General features: G+C 39.1%; 1 protein-coding gene across 1 annotated transcript in view; it reads right to left on the reverse strand.

Moving 5' to 3' along the window:
• Positions 1 to 26,229, reverse strand: part of gpc1a (glypican 1a) — a 44,140-nt gene that overhangs the window by 6,066 nt on the left and 11,845 nt on the right. The window contains exons 2-4 of the mRNA XM_026930600.3: positions 6,560 to 6,718; positions 3,428 to 3,816; positions 69 to 234 (exon numbers count right to left, since the gene is read on the reverse strand). Of these exons, the coding sequence (XP_026786401.2) occupies positions 69 to 234; positions 3,428 to 3,816; positions 6,560 to 6,718 (714 nt within the window). The remainder of the gene's footprint in view (positions 1 to 68; positions 235 to 3,427; positions 3,817 to 6,559; positions 6,719 to 26,229) is intronic.

The following is a 26,229-nucleotide window of genomic DNA, read 5'->3' on the forward strand; positions in this document are numbered from 1 at the left end:
CTGTTGGGAACTGCACCAAAAGTGTGGGCAGTTTATGCAGTGTGTGTCTGTGTGTGTGTGTCACTTACCGATGAGATTCTGCCATTCCGCATCCAGGTCAGCCTGATTAGCCAGGCAGCCCTTCATGACGTTCTTGCAGTAGTTTCCACAGGGTTTGGCCGAGCCGAGACCGCGGCAATGCGGGCAGTACACCAGCTTCATGATGGCACGGTTACACTCAGGGCTCAGAGGAACCTTAACACACACACTGCATGTTATCATCATCATCATTATTCTAATGACATGCTGTATATCATTATGATGTAAGCACTTTGTTCTGTTAATTAGGCAGGGTTACGCACTTTTATTACATTTTTGTTCTGTAATTGTTTTTGTTTTTGTTAAGCTTCTTTGCTGTTATAAAGTCTGTCTTAAGTTTATGTGCATCATATTTACCTCATTCCATTTGGTTGCCATAAATTTTATATGGAGTCCTGAAGGAATAGTGGCTGTAAATGTAACAGCTAATGCAGACTGTAATAAAATAAAACCTCAATCACTCTGCCGAGTAACTCACAGACTTCAAGAAATGCCTGATGACTCCGCTGTGAAAGCATTTAAATATCGGTCAGATTCCTCATTTGAAGTGTGTACAATATATTTTTATGCCACACTGATATGGATCTCAGGTGATCAGATTTTTGCGGTTAACTTTGTTACCTTTTTATCAGTGTGTATTATTACTCTATTAAGATTACGTCATTTGTAGTTTGGCTGATGTCTTTGTAACACACAAGTATTAGCAGTTATGATTTGTTCAAATTAATTTGTGATTTTCAACATGAGAAGATAAAGCTGAGCATTAACAAGCTATTTATCGAGGCTAGCATAATTTAGCTAGCTAACGTGCAGCTTTAAAGTCTTTTATATGAACAAGGTGAAGGTACAGTGACAGCAAAAACAAGACAGAACTGTCAGGAATAGCGACATTTCCTCAGATGTGTTGGAAAATAATTAAGTCTCCCTATGACTAAAATTACACTGATTACACTGTATTTACACTTAGCATTGACTGCTAACGAAATGCCAGTGGGAGTCAGCCATATTGGAAAACATCAACACTGCACCACAAGCTATAACCTTTTTTTACCCCCTTACTCCCCCCTCCCCCCAACTTTTTATTTATACCTCACATTCAGTGCTTTATGTTTTTTAAATGTATCTTTAAAAAGAAAGAAATCTACCCCTCCATCACTTTCAGCTCTTTGCAAACATGATGTGTTCCTTCCACAGTATTCTTATACGAAAGGTTTAGCGCTTTTCCTGTTAAACAAGTTTATTTTGGAATATTTTTAATAAAAACTTGATGTAAGGACTGTTTTGCTGGTGTGTATACATATGTTCTAAGTTCACTTTGAGCCAAATGAAATATTGTGATAAATATTCTGTATTGCCTTCAAGTATTGTTATATATTTTTGCCATGTCGTCCACCTGCTAGTTGTAAATAGCTTCAGGTAATGCATCTGGCAGGTGAATAAATAAAAATGTAAAGCAAATAATACTCTCATTTACTTTTAATGAAATATAGTCACAGCACAGAAAGCTGCAAATGCCTGAAGCAGCACACATTCAGAATAAAAAGATTAAAATCTAGTCTGAGGTAAGAAAGCAGCTGAAGTGCAGCAGAGCACATGTTAATGATAGTGACATCACATTATATAGCTTACCATAAAAAGACAATAAAATGATGGGCCTGCTGAAACAACAGAACTGATACGTAACAGCAAATGGCCACAGGTCAAAACTAATGCAGTGGATTCGTAATTAGAACTGGTTTGAAGGCCAGGGGAAGAGCTTCTGTAGTGTTGGCTTCATTATTACAGCATATGCACCATTGTGCGCTGATACACCCCCACCTCATCAGCGTGAAGGAGGGCCATGCAGCCGGAATCTCCAGAGACTGGCATGGCCGCTTTGTCGCTAGTCTCTTAAAGCAGAGAGAGCTGTCGCATTGCGGCCTGCTCTCATTCATCAAGGGAGCTGTGAGCTCCAGTTCACAGAAGGAAGAACAGCCTAAGAGGACTTGAGCTTGATTTTTCCTGGAGAGCTCTAGCAGGCCTAGGGCACACTGGTGCATTTGCGTTAAAGTTTGCACTCAGTGCCTTTTTTATCTAGACAAAAAATGTTGTACAACTAACAAGCCTAATCCCAGGTGGGCTGCCAGGTAGTCGAGCTAAGTAGTCCCAGAATACCAATTAATTTTTAATGATGTTTTTAGATCTTACTGTAACATGGATCCTGAGTTTTAAATATCTACACTAATTATTGAGTGGTTAGACTGCTTTGGCAACTAAACCTATGTTTAACTGTAGAGTTTCTTTAATTTCATTACATTTCATTATGGCTCAGGATGATTGGTTTGAGCTGAGGGTTGCAGAAATGGCCATTACAGGATTTGAGAATTTAGATTAATCTATATATTAAGCAAAATACTCTATGTTGTGCTTTTGTAGGAAAACATTACTGCTACCATCCCGAAGTTGATTATTTTCCTATAACTGTACATCCTGAAGTGTTCTTTCCTCTTATTCACCAACGATTACAACTTTATTTATTCACATTTCAACTTTATTATCCATTTAATATTGTAGAACGTCAACAAAAGTTAGTTCAAAAGTCATTACAATTGTTTCTCCTCATAGAAAATTCCACCATATCAAGGATTGTACATTTTTCTTTGTTAATAATGACACGTTTTTTTAAAATCTGTTTATGTTGCGCAACCACCAGACAAGTCCCTGTATAAGCTGTTACTAGAGAAACAATAACGTATTAGAACAAGCACTATTGTCAGAGCTGCTGATATAGAAAATTAATCAACATCTTCTGTCCCGTTAGATTATAGAAGGTTCTGTTTATATTTATTTAGGCTGGAATTTGACTTCACTTCCTACTTAGCCGCATGTTTCAACTTTAATTGTGATTGCAATTCACCTTGCAGACACCAGATGGCTCTAAATATTACAAACCTCTCCTTTAATACTGATTTGAACATTTCAATACACTTGGCAATGATAATCATGTGTATAAAAGCTGTGTATATGGTTTTGAAGGGAGAGATTTTGAGGTTTGGTACTGGACTTGCTTTATTGTCCATTGTGTGCTTTTGTTATGCAGACTTGGCAACCCTGATTCTGAGTCTCTTTCATATTATCTTTATCATAAAAATCTCTACAAAATAAAATAATTAATTTTCATACCATGTAATAAATAGTTTCTTTCTAGTTCATAAATACAGACAATTAGGAATCAATAGTCATTACCAAAATTTGTGGTTTATGTCTTTGGAAGGACAATTGTGACAGTAATGGGAAAAACATATGATAAAGCAAATCAGAATATATCATCAGGATTGTCATTATCTATGGGAAAAATTCCCCACCATACCTGAGAAACCTTCCTCACAACCTCTCCAGCCACGTTGAGACCCTGCACGAAGGCACGAGCAGCGACCAACACACGCACCAGTCGGACCCTGAGCTCTCGTGGAGCGTCCCCGAATGGACGCAGGGTCTCCGTCTGTTTGGAAGCGCACTCAAGGAAATCATCAGAGGCAAGGGACGGGTCGGTGGTTTTCAGCATGCGCTCCAGCAGGCGCATCCAGAACTCATCCAGCGCCTCCTCTAGATTCAGTGATGTGCCGCGGTAATATCTTCGCAGATCAGCGTAGAGGTCACGGAAAACCCCAGCATTGGGTGGATATAGAGATCCCAGAGCCTTAACAAACGATTCCTCCAGCCAGCTCTCAGACCTGTCCAGGAGTTCCAAAAAGTACGCTGTTGAAAAGAAGTTAGAAAATGGAGTCAGCGAGCACTCCAGACAGAACCCCAAGGTCACCAGGCTCAGGGTCAATTCAATTTACAGAGCTCTGAGATTGTATTAAATCAAATTCTCAGGACAGCTATTTTATTCAGTCCACATGAATAAAATGTTTTGCACTGAAATGAAGTTAGCTATAGAAATAGGCTGACATGAAATTCAGCTAATCTGATCATTTTAAGGGCTCCATCTGGTGCTTTTTCAAAAAGGATCCATCAGCACTCGTGTGTGCTAATATCACTAAGAGTGCAAAATCGTCTGATCATTACACCTCTAGGAAAAAATGCTAAGTAAAAACATAAGTAAGGAAGTCAGTAAGTAATTAAATAAATAATAAAGGAATAAAGTCGCGGATTATTTTTCTATTGCTTAAATGACTTAAACAAAGAATACCTCATACATAAAGCCTGGATTTTTATTTACATTTCATCATCTTTTATTTGTTTTATTTTTTTCATCACCAAAGTGTTCACCTGAAAATAATAACAGTCATGAAGAATTGTTTCTTGAAGCATCACTTAAGTAAGTAATGAAGACTTTGGTATTTGAGCATGAACCATATCTGGTAGGAAATATTCTGTTTTATTATCTGTTTATAGTTACATTTACTGTTGTGGAATGTCTGCATCACAAGTTAGTTCCTGTTCTCACCTACATTATAGCAGCTATAAACAGGCGTTCCCTCACCAGCCTCTCTTTTTTTCACTCTTGAAGTTAATAAGATGAAAAATTGCCGTTTGTCATAAGTAAATGGCAAAGTGCTGACACTGGAGACTCCTTACTGAAAACTTCACCATATCAGCAATTATATGTTTTTCTAGAACAACTTTTTTAAAAATCTGTTTATTATTAGTCTTAGATTATGTAGATCATCTACCGTAGAAGTCCCTGTGAATGAGTTGTTATTATAGAAACGATAATGTATTAGAACGAGTGCAATAATATAAAGCTGTGATTTGCAGCTTTACACTACTGTCAGAACTGCTGCTACAGAAAATTAATTAACAACTTCTGATGAAATCAGATTCAAGAATTCAACAAGCTGTGGTACCAAAATATGTTATTAAACCTCTAAAAGTCCCCAGGAGATGTCGGCTGTCTGGATGTGCATTCCTCACACACATAATCACATACGTTTCAGAGTCGTTACTGAATATTATGCTTAAAGATGAATAACTGAATAATAAACTCAACAGTTCAGGGTAATGTTTATACATGTGCTATACATTGCTCCTGCTGACAGCCTTCAAATAAATTGTATTATGAAATGTTAAAATGTTCAAGTGTATTGTATGAATCTTTGATCAAACATAAAATAGAATATTTTCTCTGACTCACGCTGCTCACATAAATACTGCAAAAATCAAATCATCATTGCTTGGAAAGTTTTTAAAGTGTTCATGGTAAACACACGTGTGTGTCTTGGGAGCAGATGAAAATATTTGCGCTTTGTCCTCCAGCTCAAACACACTCCCGCAGGAGAAACAGCGAGCGCTGGATCCGAGCTGCCAAACTTGCTTTGAACAGATCAAAGCCAAAACTTGTTTTCTGTCTGAGACTCAGACGGCATTTCAACTAGTTCAGCTTTGGGAGGATGAGTAATGTTGCATTTGAAAAACATTGATGTTTTTTAAGGCTAAAATAAATTTGAAAAATGAAAAATAAAAAAAGAATTACTTGTACAAATGCACAAAAGTATACGCTAAATTACACACATAAAACTGCTGGGAGACCATCTTTGCCAGCTTCCTTTCCTTTCCATTATTTGATTGAATTGAATAGCTAAATAAATGTTTGTTTGAGATTTTCTAATTGCCTTAGTATTGTGTTATTTTCTTAAAATAACTTGCCTGTGATGTAACATTAGTAGTAGTAATTCAGAAACTGTTTTAGTAACTATTTCCTGTTAGCTGGTCAGACCAATCTAACCCTGCATTCATGCTAGCAAGTGACAAGTCACTCGTCTCGACTCGACTTGTTAGATTTACATGTTACATTTTCTTCACCATTTCTTTGAAATTTTATTATTTCAGTTAGCTTTATTTCAAAGCGACTATCATAATAATCTTTTTTCTAAATACAGATTTACATTTTTATTCCAATCTACGCTGTTTCTGTTCTCTTTATTAGGTTTCATTAAAGTTTACTCCAATAACCCAGAACAGAACACTGCTTCCCTGACAGACTATAATCGCTCATTAAAGGACTTGCATGTATAAAATATACATAATATTACAGAGCTTGGCTTTCTGGATCATGAAAGCTCCTCACCATAAAGGCTCCTGCTAGGTTTCTGATCATTACAGCCGGATACGATACGGTCGGTCTATCATAGCTGATCACATTTTAATGGGTCACTGCTGGGGAAGGCCATGAAAAGCCACATGGTGGGAGAGAGAAGGAACATTTCCGTCCCCACTTTAATCTGCACTTAGTGTGACACAAAGCAGAGGAGAGTGTGTGCTTCAAAGTGCTCACCTTTAACCCTTTACTGTTCGTTTAGCCAGGTGCTAAGCATAAAAAACCCTAAGCAAAAACAGATGAAAGCTTTGGTTATAGAATATATAAAGATCAGTGTCAGTCCAGAGACCACTCACACCTCCTCAGCCTCTCTGCTGCCCCCTATTGGTTCTCAGAGTCAGATTGTGTGTGTGTGTGTGTGTGTGTGTGTGTGGTTGAAATACACTGTGTGCTACTCACTGTCAAAGCTCCTGTACTGGGCATTCAGGGAAGCCTGAATGGAGCGTCCTGCCTCTCTCACCAAACCCTCGAATTCTCTGCGGCTTAGGTTGGACAGTGTCTCCTCCATAGCGCTTGTGCAACAGGTGTAGCCTTGTGGACACACTCGCAGATGCTCACCTGCCAAAATAGTGAAATGACACATTCAGTCTCCAGAGCATGTTTTTAAACTCGACAGTTAGTTATAAAGCATCAGATTTGTCAGAATTTAGCAGAATCTACAGCTCTAATACAAAGCTAGTAGTATGCTATTAATTTTTGTTTTTCACAAACTTTTTGTATTCCATATATTTACTACTTGTGCTATTCCTGTGGAAGTTTTTACAAGTCTAAAAGGCAAATAGAATACACCTCTTTTACTGGGTACTGAGGCACAGAGGCCACATCTCCTTAAACAGAACTGAAGCAGAGAGGCCATATCTCTCTCACAGATTCTGAAGCATAGAAGCCATGTCTCCTTCACAGGACTGATGCTCTGTTTCAGCTCTCAAAACAGAACTAATATTAAATGAATCCCGAAGCCTATTATGCATACACATACGTATGCATAAACCCCAATTTACATCTCAGTGTCCAGGGCTGAGCGACTTCAGTCTGAGTGGATCAGACAGAACATGTGGTTATCTATCACACTACAGTTTCTTTGTCCTTCTGAGTCTCCCTCTCCAGCATACACACATATACTCACCCCCCGCACAAAAAACACACATACATTCCTGCTATCTGTGGTAGGTCACTGAGGTCATCCTGATGGCATCAGCCTCTCTGGACCTGCCTGACATTTTGTGTGCAAGTTTCGTGTCTGAGTCTGGCCTACCATAGGGCCTGGGGAGGGAAAGCAAGAGACATGCTCAGTGCCATGCATTTTTCATAGACTGCTTGTGCGAGAGGGCAAAGTGTGCACCATTTTATTTATCTACACTGTAGTACAGGGAGCAAAGGAAAAGATTGTCCATTGCTTTTACCAACAGCCCCAGAGCTGTCCTACAGGCCTCCATACATCTGCTGCTAAGTGACAAGGGATACATTAAGATCATTTCCCCCAGAGTGCACCCATCCTTTTTTCTTAAAAGAAAATAGAGATGGATATAAATGTTCAAAATGGGTTTTTTTAACCATACAGCACATTAAAAGCAATATTTTGATATTGTGATAAATTACGTTTACACCACAGCACTCTTGTATTCTCAAGTCTGACTAGTCGGAAAGGTCTTGATTAATTTTCTATAACAGCAGTTCTGACAACAGTGTCGGCTGTAACTTCAATGACTGATATATAATCCAGTCATTCTAACAAGTTATCATTACTATAGTAACAACACATTCTAATATTAATGGATTAATAAAACATGTTATTTATCAAAGAAAAACAAATAATTGTTATTATGATAAGGTTTTTTTAAGCACCTTATTACCTCATTTGAAAATGCTCACTTAATAGTTGTGCCCTTTGACAATCCAAATCTCACTCAACTCAGTTCAACTGAGGGTCTGATTAGTGAGCTTTCTGGCTAAATGGTTAACTGTTATCTAACTCAGTTACAAGTGTGACTTTGTGCATTTAGCAACAATCTGCTGGCAAAAAAAACTACCAGAAAAATTACAAATTGTCTAACAAATTGAACACAAATCCATTCACATGAAGTGGTGTTTAAACTATAAAGTAATGTTTGGTTTAACGAAAGCTAAAGCTCTCATCCAAGCCGAAAAGTAGGCTAGCTAAGCGACAGAATGATGCGAAATTACTGCAGTTAATATTACAGCAGAAAACACACAACTACTTAAAGTCTCAGGTATCAGTAAAGCAATTTATTCAGCAAGTTCAAATACTATGAAACAGCCACTATGAGTCATAACTATCATCAGTCAGGGAGTTGAATAATCATGGAAAGTTAGAAGGGAAGGCTCAGGTGATTGTGTGTCTGTCAGTGTGATTTATCACATCAGAGAGTTAAATGGATTTCATGAAGATTATATTAGAAAAGATTTACATTTCCATTAAATTACAGACACAGCGCAGCCTCGTCACCATGTGCTCCTGCTAGATTACCTTAATTACTGGTACTTTACAAGAGGACGTAGAAGGCTGGACGTTCAAATCTGGGAAGATTTTTGTAATTTAGATGTTCTTTAAAAATCAGCACTTCTGTTTGCCTGCCACATTATCAACAAACCTAAATATAGCAGAATTCAAAAGCTACGGGACATGAATGTTTTTTGTTCGTTTTCTTTTCTTTTCTTGGACCACAAAGTAAAAATGTGTTTTTTCTTTATTCTGCAGAATACTATATGATTTTAGAAATAATGTGATAAGGAGAGGAATAACAAAATAACCAAACAAAATCAATCCCATAACACCTGATTTCACCCAATATAATGTGTACTACTATTGTAAACATGTCTATTGCAATGTAATTTTTTTTATGCACAGTCAACACAATGACCTTTTTAGGAAAAATCACACTGCATGCAAATATCTCGTGTAAAGACATGTCAGTCACGTTGTCCTTCCCTCCTTTTGTCTACTGTCTTCTTTTTGTTATCACGAGGGTTTTTTTTTTTTTGTCTCTCTCAATCATGAGGGTCATTTGTTTAAATCAGGCCTGTTGGGGTGCCGCAGCACTGCACGGGAGCGGTGAACACATTAGCAAGTGCACGGGTGTGCATAAACCAATAAGCAGAGCCTGAGATCACATTCGGCGCTGCGCTGCATGGCCGCTAAAGAGACCACAATCTCATTAAAACATCTCATCCTAGTCCTCCGCGCCAGAGCTTCCTCATTTCAGTCGGTGAACACCGCAGCAGTGTGGCCTGCATATCAATACAGCAGACCAGCAGAGACCAGACACACACACACACACTCTTTCTATCTCTCTCTCTATTGCAGAGACAGATACATGCTCACAGGCCATTAGGACTGTGACACAGATTTGAGCTTTGCACATTTTATCAGCTGCAGTGTGACAACTTACAAAAGACTCATTGAGATGCGCCATGAGAGAGAGAAAGTGGCTACACCAAGACGTCATATTTTCTCCATCGCCCAAGGTGTGGCTGTAATATTTCTGAGCGAGACGAGAATAAATCAAGATGAAGCGGCTCTTCTTGTGTCACAGTGTCAGCTTTGGCCTATTCACTGGCTGCCGAGTGAATGATGCATCTGTCAGGTGTCCAGACACACCAGATCACTGTCTGATTAATAGGAAAAAAATCACCTGTCGGTCACAAGGAAAATCCTTTACGACAGTCTATTTGTCACCGAGATGATCAGACAGACAAATAGACACACAGACAAAATGGCAGACTGACTGTCTCGCCATTTTCAGTGGCACTCTTCGGGTTGAGCTGGCAGTGGCAGTTAGCCTCGGACCACCTGATACAATCGCAGCAGAGTTATTGGCTATTTAATCAGACAGAGTGACCGTTTGCAGGAGGACTGAGAGACTGGTCTGTCCCTGCAGAGCAGAGCTCCTTCATCAGGCTGCTCATACCAAAAAACAAAAATCCAGGAAGGAATGTGTGACAGTAGGAAGAAATTAACATCCACCCAAATATGGCCAATGTTTCTAAATAACAATACTCCGCAGTTCTGACCTACTGTATGTACCTGATTGTATCTTGGTATACAGTGATAATTGAATCAGTTACACTGAAAACATCATGCTATGCCAGTAAACATAACTACACTGCAAGACTTTTTTCCTAGGAGGCCTTAAACTGCAAGGGGGAAAATTGTACAAATTTGATTTTCCAGTAAACTTTCCTTTCAACTGAGCATATAACAACTCCAGTTAGAGAAAGTGTAGAGGAGCTGGCTGAGTAAGTGGATTAATGGATTAGTAATCCTCATGAGTGTTGACAAGATGGATAAAACTGCCCTCACATCATCTGGACTGACTTCTCACAACATACCTGGACACGCTTCACTAAGAAACACACAAAAAAAAATTCACACAAAAGCAAGCGCATGTGAAGAGGAAATTCTTGCGAAGGATGATCTTCAGCCTCCTTCATTTTTATCTCCCGCTTTTTTCAAATCCTGAGAGGATTTAAGCTCAAACGGAGGTCCACAAGCCCGAGGAGTCAGTTTACACACTGTGCACGAGAGTATGTGTGTGATTGTGTACAACACAAGATTGTGACATAACAAATCAATCTAAAGCATGTGAGAGAACGAGTAGGATGAGGGAACGAGAATAATGAAATTGGAAAGAGAGCCAAAATCAATGGATCTGCCACATGCAACAACCACAACAAAAAATTACAAATAAATACATAAATATCCAACAGCACACAGCATCTCAGAGATCTTTGAGCTGCACCATAATGATAACCAAAATATGAAAATCCAGACCATTTAGTAATAAAATAGTTCAATTGTTCTTTAGAATTTTAAACGTGCCGTCAGACATTTTAAATCGCAACATGTTTTTTGTAATATTTGGTGAACTTCTCCTCACATTCCAGCTTCTTTAATAAATAATCTGTTCACACCCCAGGCATTTCTACAGAGTAGCCCCAGGCAAAAAATAAATAAATAAAAAAAATAGTGCCCTCATAACAGACCAACATTCATTACCACTACATTACCTGGAAATCGTATTAACTCTCAGGAGTCTACACCTCTTTTTGCCCATTTTTAATATTTAAAGTTTCACCAGCAATAACAACACATCCATTTCATTAGATCATTTTTTTAAGCACAGATTTGATGATGACGCACACAAACCTGTTGCTGAATGACCAGATTTATGATTGCTGTAAAAAAAATACATAATAAATAAATATATACATACATATCTACATACATAGGAAATGTTTCTGGATAAACACAGTGTTTGGTTTTATTTATATTTTAAGCTTCTCATAAGCAGAGTCGCTATCATATGTAAAGAAATTTATTAACATTAATTATTAATTTATTTATGGTTTAAAACTAAAGCAGAGATGTGGAACAATGGAACAGGAATATAAAAATATTGCTTCTGGTTTATATTACATATATAGTGCAACTTTCACCTTGAAAAATTAATTAATTAAGTAAATCTCTATACCAAATAATTCCTATTATTATGCAATATTTATGACATGAGCTTTCATGGAGAGAGTGCTAACAGACTTTCTCAGACATTACCTAGTGATTAGACCCTAATATTCCAATAATCTCCTTTTCCTTGTTAAATACTTCATTTTTTGTTGAATAAAGTTTATGTTTTGTTTTTTTTTAATAATATGACCCCATCCTTTTGAGGTGAGACCCTTGAGCAAGGCACCGAACCCCCAACTGCTCCCCGGGCGCCGCAGCAAAAAAAGGCTGCCCACTGCTCCGGGTGTGTGTTCACGGTGTGTGTGTGTGTGTTCACTACTGTGCGTGTGCACTTGGATGGGTTAAATGCAGAGCACAAATTCCGAGTAGGGGTCACCATATTTGGCCACAAGTCACTTCACTTCACTTCACTTCACTTTTGACACTTCAGTAATGCTTCTATGGTGAGGAAGGAAATGAATCAACAAAAACAGACAGGGCTGATACCAAAACAACATGTACGCAAACAAAAGGCTCAGTAACGCCACTAACACACCACCAGGACCAGGACTGTGCAAAGAGTCGCTGAACTTCAGATTATTTAAAGGAAGTGTGCTTATTGGGAACAGGTGGTGGTGATTAGAAGCCTGGGGAACTAGAACGATGTTGCAGATCATGTGACAAGTCATGTGCTACATCATTTGGCTGAGGATTCTGGGAAATGACGTTTGTGTAAGTTCATGGCGCAGACCTGATGCTTCTTTTCAATTATTCAACTAATTAATTTATTGTCTGAAGGAGCTTGGAGGAGACTGCGTCTTATATTACAGAATATTATAAGTCATATTGGTCCTTACAATATAATTATGTTTAATTAATAATGAATTAACTTACTGCAACCCTTTCTATTAAGTGTGAATAAACCCTGTAAATGTATCATGCATTACCGCAAGTTCAAATTAATTAATGTGGTCTTTATTTGACCCACAAGTTTCATATTTGACCGCTCACCCTAATGAAAGTAAAATCCTCCCGCTAGCATAACATTTTGTTGTGTCCCTAACCCCTCACTGTACACCTGTAGTCTTAACCAGGCCTGTGAACTTTTCCGGCAAAAAAACGGTGCATCTCCTCTTCATAATTGCATCTGTTTAGAACGCATTACCTGTTTATTTTGAATAATGTATTCATATTCGGTTACATCGCTAGTATCCATTACATTGTGGGCATGTTCTCTTTAGACATGAGTGCAAACCAAAGCATGGGCACAATTCACTAATTCTAAACTCACGATAGTGTAATGGAAGCATCTATAGGAACCAGTGGAACTAATGGAAATTTGCAGTGATTGCAATTACCATGTCTCAGATCCTTTCCATGTCATGTTAATATATTTGCAATATATTAGATTACTCTTAGATGTTTATTTAAATCTTTGCCTTCTTTTTATTTGTATATTATCACATAAGTCCAAACTTCTTCATCAGTCCACATTTTCTATCAATATATTTTTTCTGAAAACTAATTTTTAACAAGACAAATCTGAATAATCTGAATGGGATGACCAAAAGTCAAGTTAAGCAAATGTAAAAAATGAGTTTATAATTTTGAATAATCTGAAACAGAAGCCCAGAAAATCAATGTAAGCATGTGCGTAAACCGATTCAGAATACGCACTAATTCATTCCCTGAGTAAATACTGATGTAACGTATGAAGTTGCCAGTTTAAGTGCCCAAATAGACAGGTATATAAAGGATAAGCTTGGGGTTAGCTAAGATCACCAATAATTGCAGTCGATTATGTTTAAAGCTTAATTGAGTAAGAAAAAACTGTTATTACTATTTAAAAAAAATGAATTATCCATCCCTATAGGTTCTAGAAAAAACTCCTCTTTTCTGTCATACCACCTTCCTCTTCCTGCCTCTTTTTTCATAGTGACCTTTCGTTCAACCGCCTCGTCTGCTCATTAGTGCTCTAAATGTCTCTTGCTTCCTTTTTCTTCCCCATAGAGAGGCTTCATTGCCGAGAAGGCCTGGCGTCTTAGACGTCCTGCTGTCTTGTTGCTCTGCCTTTATGACCTCTGACCCCTGTTTCCTCTGAAATCTCCCTGAGGGCGAGTTTTGTTCGTCCACTGGCTTTATGTGCTAATAGAGATGACTGGGTGTGTCCCATAAAATGTTGCAAAAGCACTTTCTAATTGATTTTGGGAGTCTGAACTGGGAAACTGACTGCCTTCATCAGGAAATTAACAAGTTAGCATAGTGCTTTATGCCACGCCATCTACCACCTCGCAAATGAGACCGCGTGTGCTTGGGTTTTACTGTCTATATGTGTGTACGTGTCTGTGGTCTGGCGATAAGCGTTCAGATAAAAGTGTGATTTAGAATGGACATGACCCACTCCCATATGCATGTATTCAGTTTTATGGCCTGCGCGGATACAAAGCGAGCTAAGGAATGGGAAATATAAAGGCTCTAACAGGGCTATCTAATGAGCCCCTCTGATCCTGTAATGGAGGCAGTAACATTTGCTCTGTGCACAAGAGAGCTCCATTTGCAATCCCCGACGCGCCTCTGTCGCTTCCTACATGTGTATTTAAGCAGTACATCGTGCAGGGGGAAATACACAGCTCCATATCGGGCTGACAATGAAATTGATCTGCATGTCAACGGATTTGATGTGTACTTCAAAAAGCTAATTCCACAGCCAGTGCAGGATATGTTGCACTCTTTCAGCTTTTTCCCCACATTGAATCTCCAGGGAAAAAAAATACAAACAAATTAGGCAAATGAGCACAGTGAGGCTTGGTTCATAATAACATGTTGGCAGCTCTGGACCTGTGTTACTCGCCCATATCGAACAAGATATACTCGTCAGTCAGGTTATAATTTGTAAATAAATTGACACTTATAGGCTGTGGTTGTAACCTGTCTCATTTTCAGATTCTCACATGTATAATGAGTTTTCTCTACAGCAGGATGCAATCTGTGAAGATCAGAACAACATGTACACAAATCTGAAAACCAAACTAAATATCTAACCGTAGTTTTATTTGTTTAAAAAAAAGAAAAAAAAAAGTTTTAGTGATTGCATTATTTTATTGCCTTTTGGATCAACTGCAGTATTACATTTTGTCTTTAAATACTATTTCTCCTTAAAAGAAGTCTGGCAGTAACCAGGAAAGTTTGCTTTGGCTCCTGCTATTATTGTACTAGGAATGTCATGCAGTGTCAATGCCTGTATCTGTACCTGTTTACTGCTCCAAATATATACATTTGTAAGTACTATATTAATTAAAAACAATTTAACATACTATCATCATCTAATTGGAATTTCTGAAATAATCAGACACTCTGAAAGGGCTGAGACGATAAGAAATTCGGAAAAATCTATAAATTAGGACAAAATCATCTATAAATAATGATATATTGTGACCTTTGTATTAAAAGGTTTTAGCTTGGTTAAAAATGAATGCAAGACAGAACCTTATAATAAAACTGCAGGTAATTTAGAAACATAGCTTGCTTGGTTAGTGTAATACAATTTTGAAACCGTGTTTTCTACATAAAGACGGTACATGAAGGTTGATAGCCTGGGTCTTATGCTCTTGATTAATTAATTAAACAACTCCCTGCAGATTCAAGATCTTGTTTGTAATGTCTTAAGCTTAATGTGAAACAGTTTTTTTCTCCAAAATAACATGCCACTTGTTGCATTAATACTGTCTTCTGTCACTTTTTTTGGTGCTTGGACCCCAATAATTGCCACTCATTGTTTAGCTTTTGCTCATTCACAACCTGTAAACATTAAAATCAACAAGGTCCATAATGAATGTCAAAAAAAAAATGCCCAGGAAAGCAGACTTGCACTTTGATTTAGACATTTTAAGGTTTCCACAAGCCTAAAAATACACCACTGCTCAGACTCAACCCTTTCCTTCATGGGTGTGGACATATGTGTGTGTGTGTGTGTGTGTGTGTGTGTGTATATGTGGATTTAAGAGGAGGAGAAAAAGATGGAGAAATAGAAAGCAACAAGAAAGAGACCACAAGGGCTCCCGTATGCTCACATTGCTCCTTCTTTGAGGTCCAGAGTGATACTTTTAATCAGCCCTTGTGCTGCTGCTGCTGCTGGCTCTTAAATATTCAGCCATAGTGGTGTTTTTATATGTTGGCGTGTAGGAAGAAGGAGTGAGTGAGAGCAAGACAGAGAGACAGAAAAAGTCCACGATGAAGGCTGCATATAATAAGAAAGAACTGGATTTTGGCAGCTATTAGGTAAAAACCTCTAAACGTTGAGCTTTTACTGACTCACAAGCCCAAGAGAGAGACACAGATTCTGATTGTGCTTAGTCAGCGATTGGAAAGCGCGTTGAGTGATGATTACCTGTCACAGCTTCAGTCAAGCATCGACTGTTGCATTAATCATGTTGGAGGTGTTAATGGGCAGGTGAATAACTATCATTCTCTGCTTGTGCTTGAACTCTTAGGTACTGGGACATTAACCACAACTGCAATGCACATTGTGCCCCAGACATAAGCGCTAGCTCATTTAATTTTAACGCATGCATGTCACTGTGAAAGAAAATACAGTACCGCAGTGTCATATTATAAAAACCAGAAATCATTTTTATCACCCTTCTGAGCTGTGCTTTGGGTTTGCATGACTTTTACATCACCTGATATTAAATATGTCCCAATTTTATACCTTTGACCTGTTGAAATCTGAGTATCTATTCATACATGTCTGGAGGGAAGAGCTGTTAGATGTGCTTCTGTCACGCTCTCATGATCATGTGTGCATCGGTGTATTTGCTCTGAGGGATAGTAAATTCCTGAACCAGCAACAGCTATAATAGAAAAGGGAGGTTTTCCAGCACAACACAGATTTGTAATATCAAAGAGACTCCACCACAGCTCTTAGCCTTGGAACGAAAGATTTTCCAGAGAGGAGGATGGGAAACTGAGCACCCCAGGAGCACCACTGAGCAGATATTAATTCTACAGCAGTGACACTGACATGATTGCGTGCGTTGTTTTAATGAGTGTAGTGAGCTGTGAAGACACAGAGGTCCAGACCTCTGTAATTTTGGAATATTTTGTTGTACACATACATTCAATTTCCACTTTCTTGGCCAATCATGTGGCAGCAGTACAATGCATAAATCATGCAGATACAGGTTAAGAGTTTCTTGTAAAGTTCACAGAAACATCATAATAAGGAAAAAGTGATCTCAGTAACTTTGACCATGCCATGACTGTTGGTGCCAGACAGGCTGGTTTGAGTGTTTCAGAAACTCCTGGTATTTTCACGCATAACAAGTGAAAAAAAGCATCCACTGAGCACCTGTTTTGTGAGTGGAAACATTTTTTGATGAGAGAGGTCAGAGGAGAATGGCCAGACGAGTTTGAGCTGACAGAAAAGCTATGGCAACTCAAATAAGCACTCTTTACACTCTTTACAACACACAACAATATCAAACCTTGACACAGATGACCTTCAACAGCAGAGAGCCACATCAAATTCCACTCCTGTCAGTCAAGAACAGGAATCTGACACAATGGGCACAGGTTCACAGAAACTGGACAGAACTAGAAAAAGAACGGGTGACTTTTTTACAATCTTTAACAATCTTTTTACAGATTTTAACTCTTAAAGTGTACATATATATATATACACTATATTACCAAAAGTATTCGGTCACCCATCCAAATGATCAGAATCAGGTGTCCTAATCACTTGGCCTGGCCACAAGTGTATAAAATCAAGCACTTAGGCATGCAGACTGTTTTTACAAACATTCGTGAAAGAATGGGCCGCTCTCAGGAGCTCAGTGAATTCCAGCGTGGAACTGTCATAGGATGCCTCCTGTGCAACAAATCCAGTCGTGAAATTTCCTCGCTCCTAAATATTCCACAGTCAACTGTCAGCTTTATCATAACAAAATGGAAGAGTTTGGGAACAACAGCAACTCAGCCACGAAGTGGTAGGCCACGTAAACTGACGGAGAGGGGTCAGCGGATGCTGAAGCGCATAGTGCAAAGAGGTCGTTGACTTTCTTCACAGTCAATTGCTACAGAGCTCCAAACTTCATGTGACCTTCAGATTAGTCCAAGTACAGTACACAGAGAGCTTCATGGAACGGGTTTCCATGGCCGAGCAGCTGCATCCAAGCCACACATCACCAAGTGCAATGCAAAGCGTCGGATGCAGTGGTGTAAAGCACGCCGCCACTGGACTCTAGAGCAGTGGAGACGCGTTCTCTGGAGTGACGAATCACGCTTTTCCATCTGGCAATCTGATGGACGAGTCTGGGTTTGGAGGTTGCCAGGAGAACGGTACATTTCGGACTGCATTGTGCCGAGTGTGAAATTTGGTGGAGGAGGAATTATGGTGTGGGGTTGTTTTTCAGGAGTTGGGCTTGGCCCCTTAGTTCCAGTGAAAGGAACTTTGAATGCTTCAGGATACCAAAACATTTTGGACAATTCCATGCTCCCAACCTTGTGGGAACAGTTTGGAGCGGGCCCCTTCCTCTTCCAACATGACTGTGCACCAGTGCACAAAGCAAGGTCCATAAAGACATGGATGACAGAGTCTGGTGTGGATGAACTTGACTGGCCTGCACAGAGTCCTGACCTGAACCCGATAGAACACCTTTGGGATGAATTAGAGCGGAGACTGAGAGCCAGGCCTTCTCGACCAACATCAGTGTGTGACCTCACCAATGCGCTCTTGGAAGAATGGTCAAAAATTCCTATAAACACACTCCTCAACCTTGTGGACAGCCTTCCCAGAAGAGTTGAAGCTGTAATAGCTGCAAAAGGTGGACCGACATCATATTGAACCCTATGGGTTAGGAATGGGATGGCACTTAAGTTCATATGTGAGTCAAGGCAGGTGACCGAATACTTTTGGTAATATAGTGTATGTATATATATATATATATATATATATATATATATATATATATATATATATATATATATATAAACAAAACGTTGTGGACACCTAACCATCATACCCATATGTGGTTCTTCCCCAAACTCTTTGTGAGGCCAAACATGTTCCAACAGGACAATACCCCTGCACAAAGCGAGGTCCATGAAGACATGGCTTGCCAGCGTTGGAGTGGAAGAACTTAAGTGGCCTGCACAGAGACCTGACCTCATGGGATGGGATGTTAAAAAAGCAAATGTGTGATGTTCAGGTGTCCACAAACTTTTGCCTAGTGTATATGTAATTTCACTCATGATAACTGGCCAATACCCAAGTTCAATACCATCAAAGGTAAAGTACTACTGTTGATTAAAATAGTACAATTCTTGCAGTCAATCAACATTTTTCAGTCAAAATTTGTAACAATTTGCACAACTTGATTCGTAAGAAAAGCTACAAAATTTTAAACTCTGGGTGGGCTTAGCATTCAAAAAACTTTTATTATGATGTCATTCGTATGAACCAATGACTTTATATCAGAGTGGACAACATGGTGCCATTCATGCCCATTGTGCATTTTTGAAGACTTTTTGGAGTCAAAATTTGTAGTTGAATCTTGTGAAAAAAGTCTGAGTCTGAGCAGTAGAGACCTTGGAGCCAGAGCATGCAAAGTAGATACGGCCCACAATGGACATGTGCACGCACACTATTACCTGAATTGCAACTTAAGATGGTGCAACGGCAACTCAAAGTGGCAAGGACAGTGTTATTAATAAATATATAAAATGCTAAATTGTAGTCGTATAATTTTTGCAGATATATTGATTTTGCCATTGTCAGGAAAAGATTTTAGAACTTAAAGTCATGACTGACTGAGCTACCATTTGCTAAACTGGTAAACAGCAGTCAACAGTTACACTCAACACATCCTATTTTACAGGAACAAATGGCTGCTGTCCCAGATTTTTATCTAGCTCTGACACCTGTCGCAAATTACCCATCTGAATGAAAAAGTTCTCTTTTATACTCTGCTCGTTTTTTCAGTGCAGCTCATTTAAAAAGGAGTGACTGGCTAACCTTAACGAACTACTTCCAGTATTAGCTAAGATCATTCAGTAAATCATAGATTAATATTATTATAGATTATTATAGATTATTATGAGATATCATAGATATTGCCATGGTTGATGCCATTCACTCGTGTTGGTTTGCTAATTATAATATCAGTACAACGTGCTACAGCTTATACATCAAAATGAGCAACATACCAGAAGAACTGCAAAGAATTCCCCATTGAGAGCCTGTTAGAACAGTTTACAACAGAACAGGACATGACTTTGCTGCAGAAGTGGCATTTCCATCCATTAATTTTCTGTACCACTTGTCCTACACAGGGTCACGGGGAGCCCGGAGCCTATCCAAGGGGACTTAGGGCACAAGGCAGGGGACACCCTGGAAGGGGTGCCAATCCATCACATGGCACAATCACACACACACACTATGGACAATTTAGAGATGCCAATCAGCCTACACATGTCTTTGGACTGGGGGAGGAAACTGGAGTACCTGGAGGAAACGCCCGAAGCATGGGGAGAACATGCAAACTCCTCACACACAGGGTAGGGGCAGGAATCAAAGCCACAACCTGGGAGGTGTGAGGCAAACATGCTAAACACTAAGCCACTGTGCCATCCAGAACTAGCATTTATCATAAGGAAAAATATTGGGGGAGATATCAAGGTCAACTGAACATGTAAAAACAACAGAACACTATTCCCAAAAATAACTTATGTTAATGTAACTTAAAATGAAATATTGCCATCTGTCCCATTCACTAACATGGGAAATTTGTACTACAGCTAGTCACTAGAGGGCCTCAGAGACATTTTGACTTCACTTTTGAATCCCTCTCATGATGTCCACCTATATACACGGGTCAGCTATAACATTAAAACTAGTGACAGGTGAAGTGAATATCATTGATTATCACATTACAGTGGCACCTGTCAAGGGGTGGGATATATTAGGCAGCAAGTGAACAGTCAGTTCTCAAAATTGATGCATTGGTAGTAAAAAATGGGCTAGCGAATTTGGTCCGACTCCACAGAACAGCTACTGTAGCACAAATTGCTGAAAAAGTTAAGGCTGGTTATAATAGAAAGGTGTCAGAACACACAGCACATCTGCATATGGGGCTGCGGACCAGTCAGAGTGCCCATGCTGACCTCTGGTCTGATAAATCACGTTTTCTTTTACATCATGTGGATGGCCAGATGCGCAAGTGAGCAAGTGAGCAAGTGTGATACTCTGGTCAATGTTCTGCTGGGAGACCTTGGGTCCTGGCATTCATGTAGATGTTACTTTAACATGTATCACCTGCTGCAGACCGAGCACACCCCGGTGCTTCAAGGCCACCACCATCGCCCCCGTGCCAAAGAAGTCTTCAGTGCCCTGCCTCAACGACTACCGTCCCGTCGCACTTACACCCATCATGAAGTGCTTCGAGAGGCTCGTCATGAGGCACATCAAGACCCTGCTGCCCCCCTCACTGGACCCCCTGCAATTCGCTTACCGCCCCAACTGCTCAAAAGATGACACCATCACCACCGGTTCAGCATTCAACACAATCATTCCTCAGCACCTGATTGGAAAGCTGAACCTGCTGGGCCTCTGCAACTGGATCCTGGACTTCCTGACTGTTAGACCTCAGTCAGTCTGGATCGGGAACAGTATCTCCAACACCACCACACTGAGCACAGGGGCCCCACAGGGCTGTGTGCTCAGTCCTCTGCTGACTCACGACTGTGTAGCAATGCACAGCTCGAATCACATCATTAAGTTTGCCGATGGCACGACCGTGGTGGGTCTCATCAGCAAGAACGATGAGTCAGCATACAGAGAGGAGGTGCAGCAGCTAATGGACTGGTGCAGAGCCAACAACCTGTCTCTGAGCGTGAACAAAACTAAAGAGATGGTTGTTGACTTCAGAAGAGCACATAACGACCTGTGTGACGAACTTCTTGGTGTTCACCTTGCGGAGAACCTCATCTGGTCGCTCAACACCAGTTCCATAACTAAGAAAGCCCAGCAGCGCCTGTACTTTCTGAGAAGACTGAGGAAAGCACATCTCCCACCCCCCATTCTCACCATGTTCTACAGAGGGACTATCGAGAGCATCCTATGCAGCTGCATCACTGCCTGGTTTGGGAATTGCACCGTCTCGAACCGCAAGACCCTTCAGCGGATAGTGAGGACAGCTGAGAAGATCATCGGGGTCTCTCTTCCCTCCAACATGGACATTTACACCTCACGCTGCATCCGCAAAGCCACCAGCATTGTGGATGACCCCACACACCCCTCTCACACACTCTTTACCCTCCTGCCGTCTGGTAAACGGTACCTAAGCATTCAGGCCCTCACGACCAGACTGTGCAATAGTTTCTTCCCCCATGCCATCAGACTCCTCAATACTCAGAAATTGGACTGAAGGAACACACACATACATATATACACAGACACAATTAAACATCCTCCATCCTCTTGCAATTTTTTTGCAAGTTTTTGCACATGTTTATGCTGCTACAATACATATTATACTGTACATAGGCTGCTACTCCTATGTTTATACTTATGTTTACACTATTTCAACTACTTGTATTGTACTCTTGTACCCTTTGCACTATTGTCACTAGGTTCACTTTTAAACAGAACTGTGTACTGGTCGGCGCTGCACTGGGACTTACTATGCCCATTGTCCGTCCCAGTAGTCATTGTACTGTCTTGTACTGTCTTGTGCTGTCTGCACATGTTTGCACTTGTGCACTTTATGTATAAATTATGTAGTCCCTTGTAGTTATGTGTTGTTCTGTGTCGTCTTATGTAGCACCTTGGTCCTGGAGAAACGTTGTCTCGTTTCACTATTTACTTGTATATGGCTGAAATGACAATAAACTCCACTTGAACTTGAACTCATGATAATGCGCCCTGCCACACTGAAAAAATTGTTCAGGAATGGTTTGAGGAACATGACAAAGAGTTCAAGGTGTTGACTTGGCCTCCAAATTCCCCAGATCTCAATCCGATCGAGCATCTGTGGGAATGTGCTGGACAAACAAGTCCGATCCATGGAGGCCCCACCTCGCAACTTATAGGACTTAAAAGATCTGCTGCTAATGTTTTGCAGAGCTGTTTTGGCGGCACAGTGGGGACCTACACAATATTAGGCAGGTGGTTTTAATGTTATGGCTGATTAGTGTATACAGTGATTGGTATGAAATCAAGCAAAATTCAACCATTTCAGCCTTGCTTGTTTCATACAAATTCAGTTTGGTCCAGTGAGATTGATTTTAGCTTACAATTTTACATTCTAAAGGAAATAAGAAATCATAGAAATTAATGCCTTGACGTAAAGTGTTTTATTTATTTTAAAAAAACCTAAATAATACAAAGATGTAGCCATAACAACAAGTGCATAATGATAAGAGAACTTTAGCAAAAAATAAAAAGACAGTGAGTTTCATATGATTCAGGTATGAGTAAGCAAAACCTCCATTTTTTCCCACCAAAACACTGTGAGGTATTTTGTGTGGCCATGTGAGATAACACCTGCTGGAATGTCCTGAATTAGAGAATAACAGAGCTGGTGAAGGAAACACCATATCTTCACCCTTGCCCCATCTGTTATTTTCCTTATTGGCTGTTATATCTTAGGGTTGAGGTGTTAATGTCAGACTCTGTTGCACAGTAACACAGTACACATGCCTTTGATCAGAACCACTTTTTAGTAACAAAACTATCATGTATGCAAATATGCATACTGGCCACACACTGGTTCTGAATCCAGATCAAATTGCCATGCTTTGTGCTCTGTGGCTGATGAGGCCTTGGACAGAGTACACACACAGTATTTGCATCTGTAAGACTCACTAATTTGTCAAATGCCATGCATGGTCTCAGCTTGGCTTGTCCTGGCCCTGCAGCGTGTGTGAGCTCTTTTGAGAGAACTGCACCGTGCTCTTGAAGGACATGGTGACACAACAAAACACAAAAGCCATGGCAAATTATTTTCACCACCAAATTCATATAGAAGTGCAGCAATGAATATAGTCTATCTAGCATAAAAGTGCAAAGGTGTTGTGATATACTCTTGACATGACCACTCACACAGTCCTACAAAAAGTGTAGCATTGATCATGCTCTTATAGCAAGTAGAGTCAGCTTACTACATAATGATACTCTCAATTGTTGAGGATTTAACAGATATTGTCATATCTGTCACCTCCTTAAACTGCCTGACAAAGTCTGTCAAATGAAAAACACATGAATGTAAATATTACAAAGACATTCACAGCAAAAAATGACATCTTAGCAAGTGAAGATGAGGCATGAAATATTCCTGTTTTATTGGCACATAATTTTTCCAATTTTAAGTATTTATTTCTAGAAAGAAGCAAAATTATCTACCATTAGAATAAGAAAACTGAAAGCTTGAAATGTGTAAAAGCATCTAATAAAAGGCTGAATTATATATTTGATTTATAATAAAAAATTTGATCAGAAAAATTTGCCCATATTCAAGATATTTTCACTTTAAAATATATATTTTTTTGCACTGTTGTGTTGCAATATATTTTTTAATTTATTTCAATCTGTAGTACTCTAACTTTCAATACTTCTTTCTTAATTTAAATAGGTTAGCACTGTGTTACCATTGCATTATGGCCATATATAGGTCAAATTTTATATGCTGATTAGCATACATATTTCACAAATGTATGTTATGTAGTCTACTTATATATGTAAGGAATTAAACACTTGGGGTGTGCTGTTACAGAAGAATAATCAACGACTGGGTGGGATTTATTTTTCTACTGCAGCATAGTGTTTTATTTCTCTTATACCACAGCAATTGGCCAACATTTTTTTATTTATTAAAGAATTAAAGATGCATAATATTTTTGTCCATTTTTAGTTACACTTAATATCGTGGAACATCCACAAAATATGTTAGTTCCTGTTATCACTTACCTCACAGCTATAAACAGTCATTCCCTCACTTTCTCTTTAAGTCAATAAGACAAAAATGCAACTTGTTACTCAGAAACCATTAAGCACAAAGCATAACACCTAAAGTTACAGCTTTACCTCTGACAGTTACAAAGAGCTGACACTGAAGACTCCTTCCATAAATGTTACATAAATATCTCCTTATACAATTCTTTACTATATTAACAATGTGTTTAATCTGATTTTAATCTAATCTAATCAGATTGTATAGACATCTGCTGTACAAGTTTCTGTGAAATAGCTGTTACCATAGAAACGTAAACATATGACACCTTCTGACAAGATTACATTAGAAAATTCAAAAGCGCTTCAACAGAAACCTAAATACACTAGAACCTAAAATTATTAATTGAATTTTATTGCGTTTGATTAATTTCAGACAACAACTAGTGATTTTTCCCCACAGTAACAGTTTGGTATTGGACAATGTGATATTTGTACTTGGATATAGCAAGTCAAATAAGAATAAATCCAGCTATGGACTTGTGACAGCCCTACACAGGAATACGCAAATCCACCTCCCTTACAGGTAAACACTGAATCAATTACAAAAAACATGCCCAGCAAGAGTACAAAGATCCATTGTGTTCAAAAGGCAGAGCATTTTGTTTTTAAACATGAGTCAGTCTTATACACTACACCCATCTTAATAAGTGTATGTATTCATACGCGTGTGAAAGGGAAGAGCTGCAGGTATCTCTTATTCTGTCAAGCAAATGCATAATGTGGAAATGAGGAGATTTTCAAAGATCTGTGCTTCCTCCCAAGGACTTTTTGACTTAAGTTTGGTAAGGTGAACCTCCTTCTCTTTGTGAAATTGGTTTTAGACACTATTCAGTTGAATTTAATGCTATTTAGGATGTGTGGCTGCCCCAGAAAAAGCTTCACATAGTCAAATTTGAACATTTTGTACTATAAATAGTTCCGGAACTATATGTTTCTTTTTTGCATGCATCACAACGAGAAGTAAAGTAAAGCTCCAGCAAATTATCCGGGTTAGCCCCAAAAGTGAAAAGGGAGAAAACCGAATTTGAAGATTTCATTCCAGGTCCAATCAAAGACACCGCACCTACTCCTACATATAAAAACATCATTACTACCAGATTTTAACTAATTATATAGTAAGTTTACCATGGGGAAATGAGCTCTAACTTTGATTATCAGCATCATCCACATCAGTCTCTGTCTCATCACCTAAGGCAGAACTGAATTGCGCCAACATATATTGTTGTTGTCTTCATTCCAATGATATCTGTTCACTCTTACAATGATGCTGAAGTATTCGCTGATTCATTCAGTCAGTTTTGTTAACAAAATTTCTTGTTATTAATGTCTTTCCCAGGTCATTTAAACATTTTAAAACCTTCTCGCCTGTACAGAGTGCATAAGCGCTCTTCTTTGTTTTGATGATGATGTCAGGAGCATCAGGGACATTTTGCCAGCTAGTATCTGATTGCAAACTGAATTGCTTAGGCAACTGTCCAAAAACTTGATCAAATCATATGGAAATCACACTTAGCTAACAAGGTTTTAGACATCTCACTGCTTGTTAGCTCCTTACACAAAATGGTTGTTTCAAGCAGATAGCCAAGGCAAGGTTTG

Source organism: Pangasianodon hypophthalmus, chromosome 11, assembly GCF_027358585.1.
Source record: "Pangasianodon hypophthalmus isolate fPanHyp1 chromosome 11, fPanHyp1.pri, whole genome shotgun sequence".
NCBI classification, from domain to species: Eukaryota; Metazoa; Chordata; class Actinopteri; order Siluriformes; family Pangasiidae; genus Pangasianodon; species Pangasianodon hypophthalmus.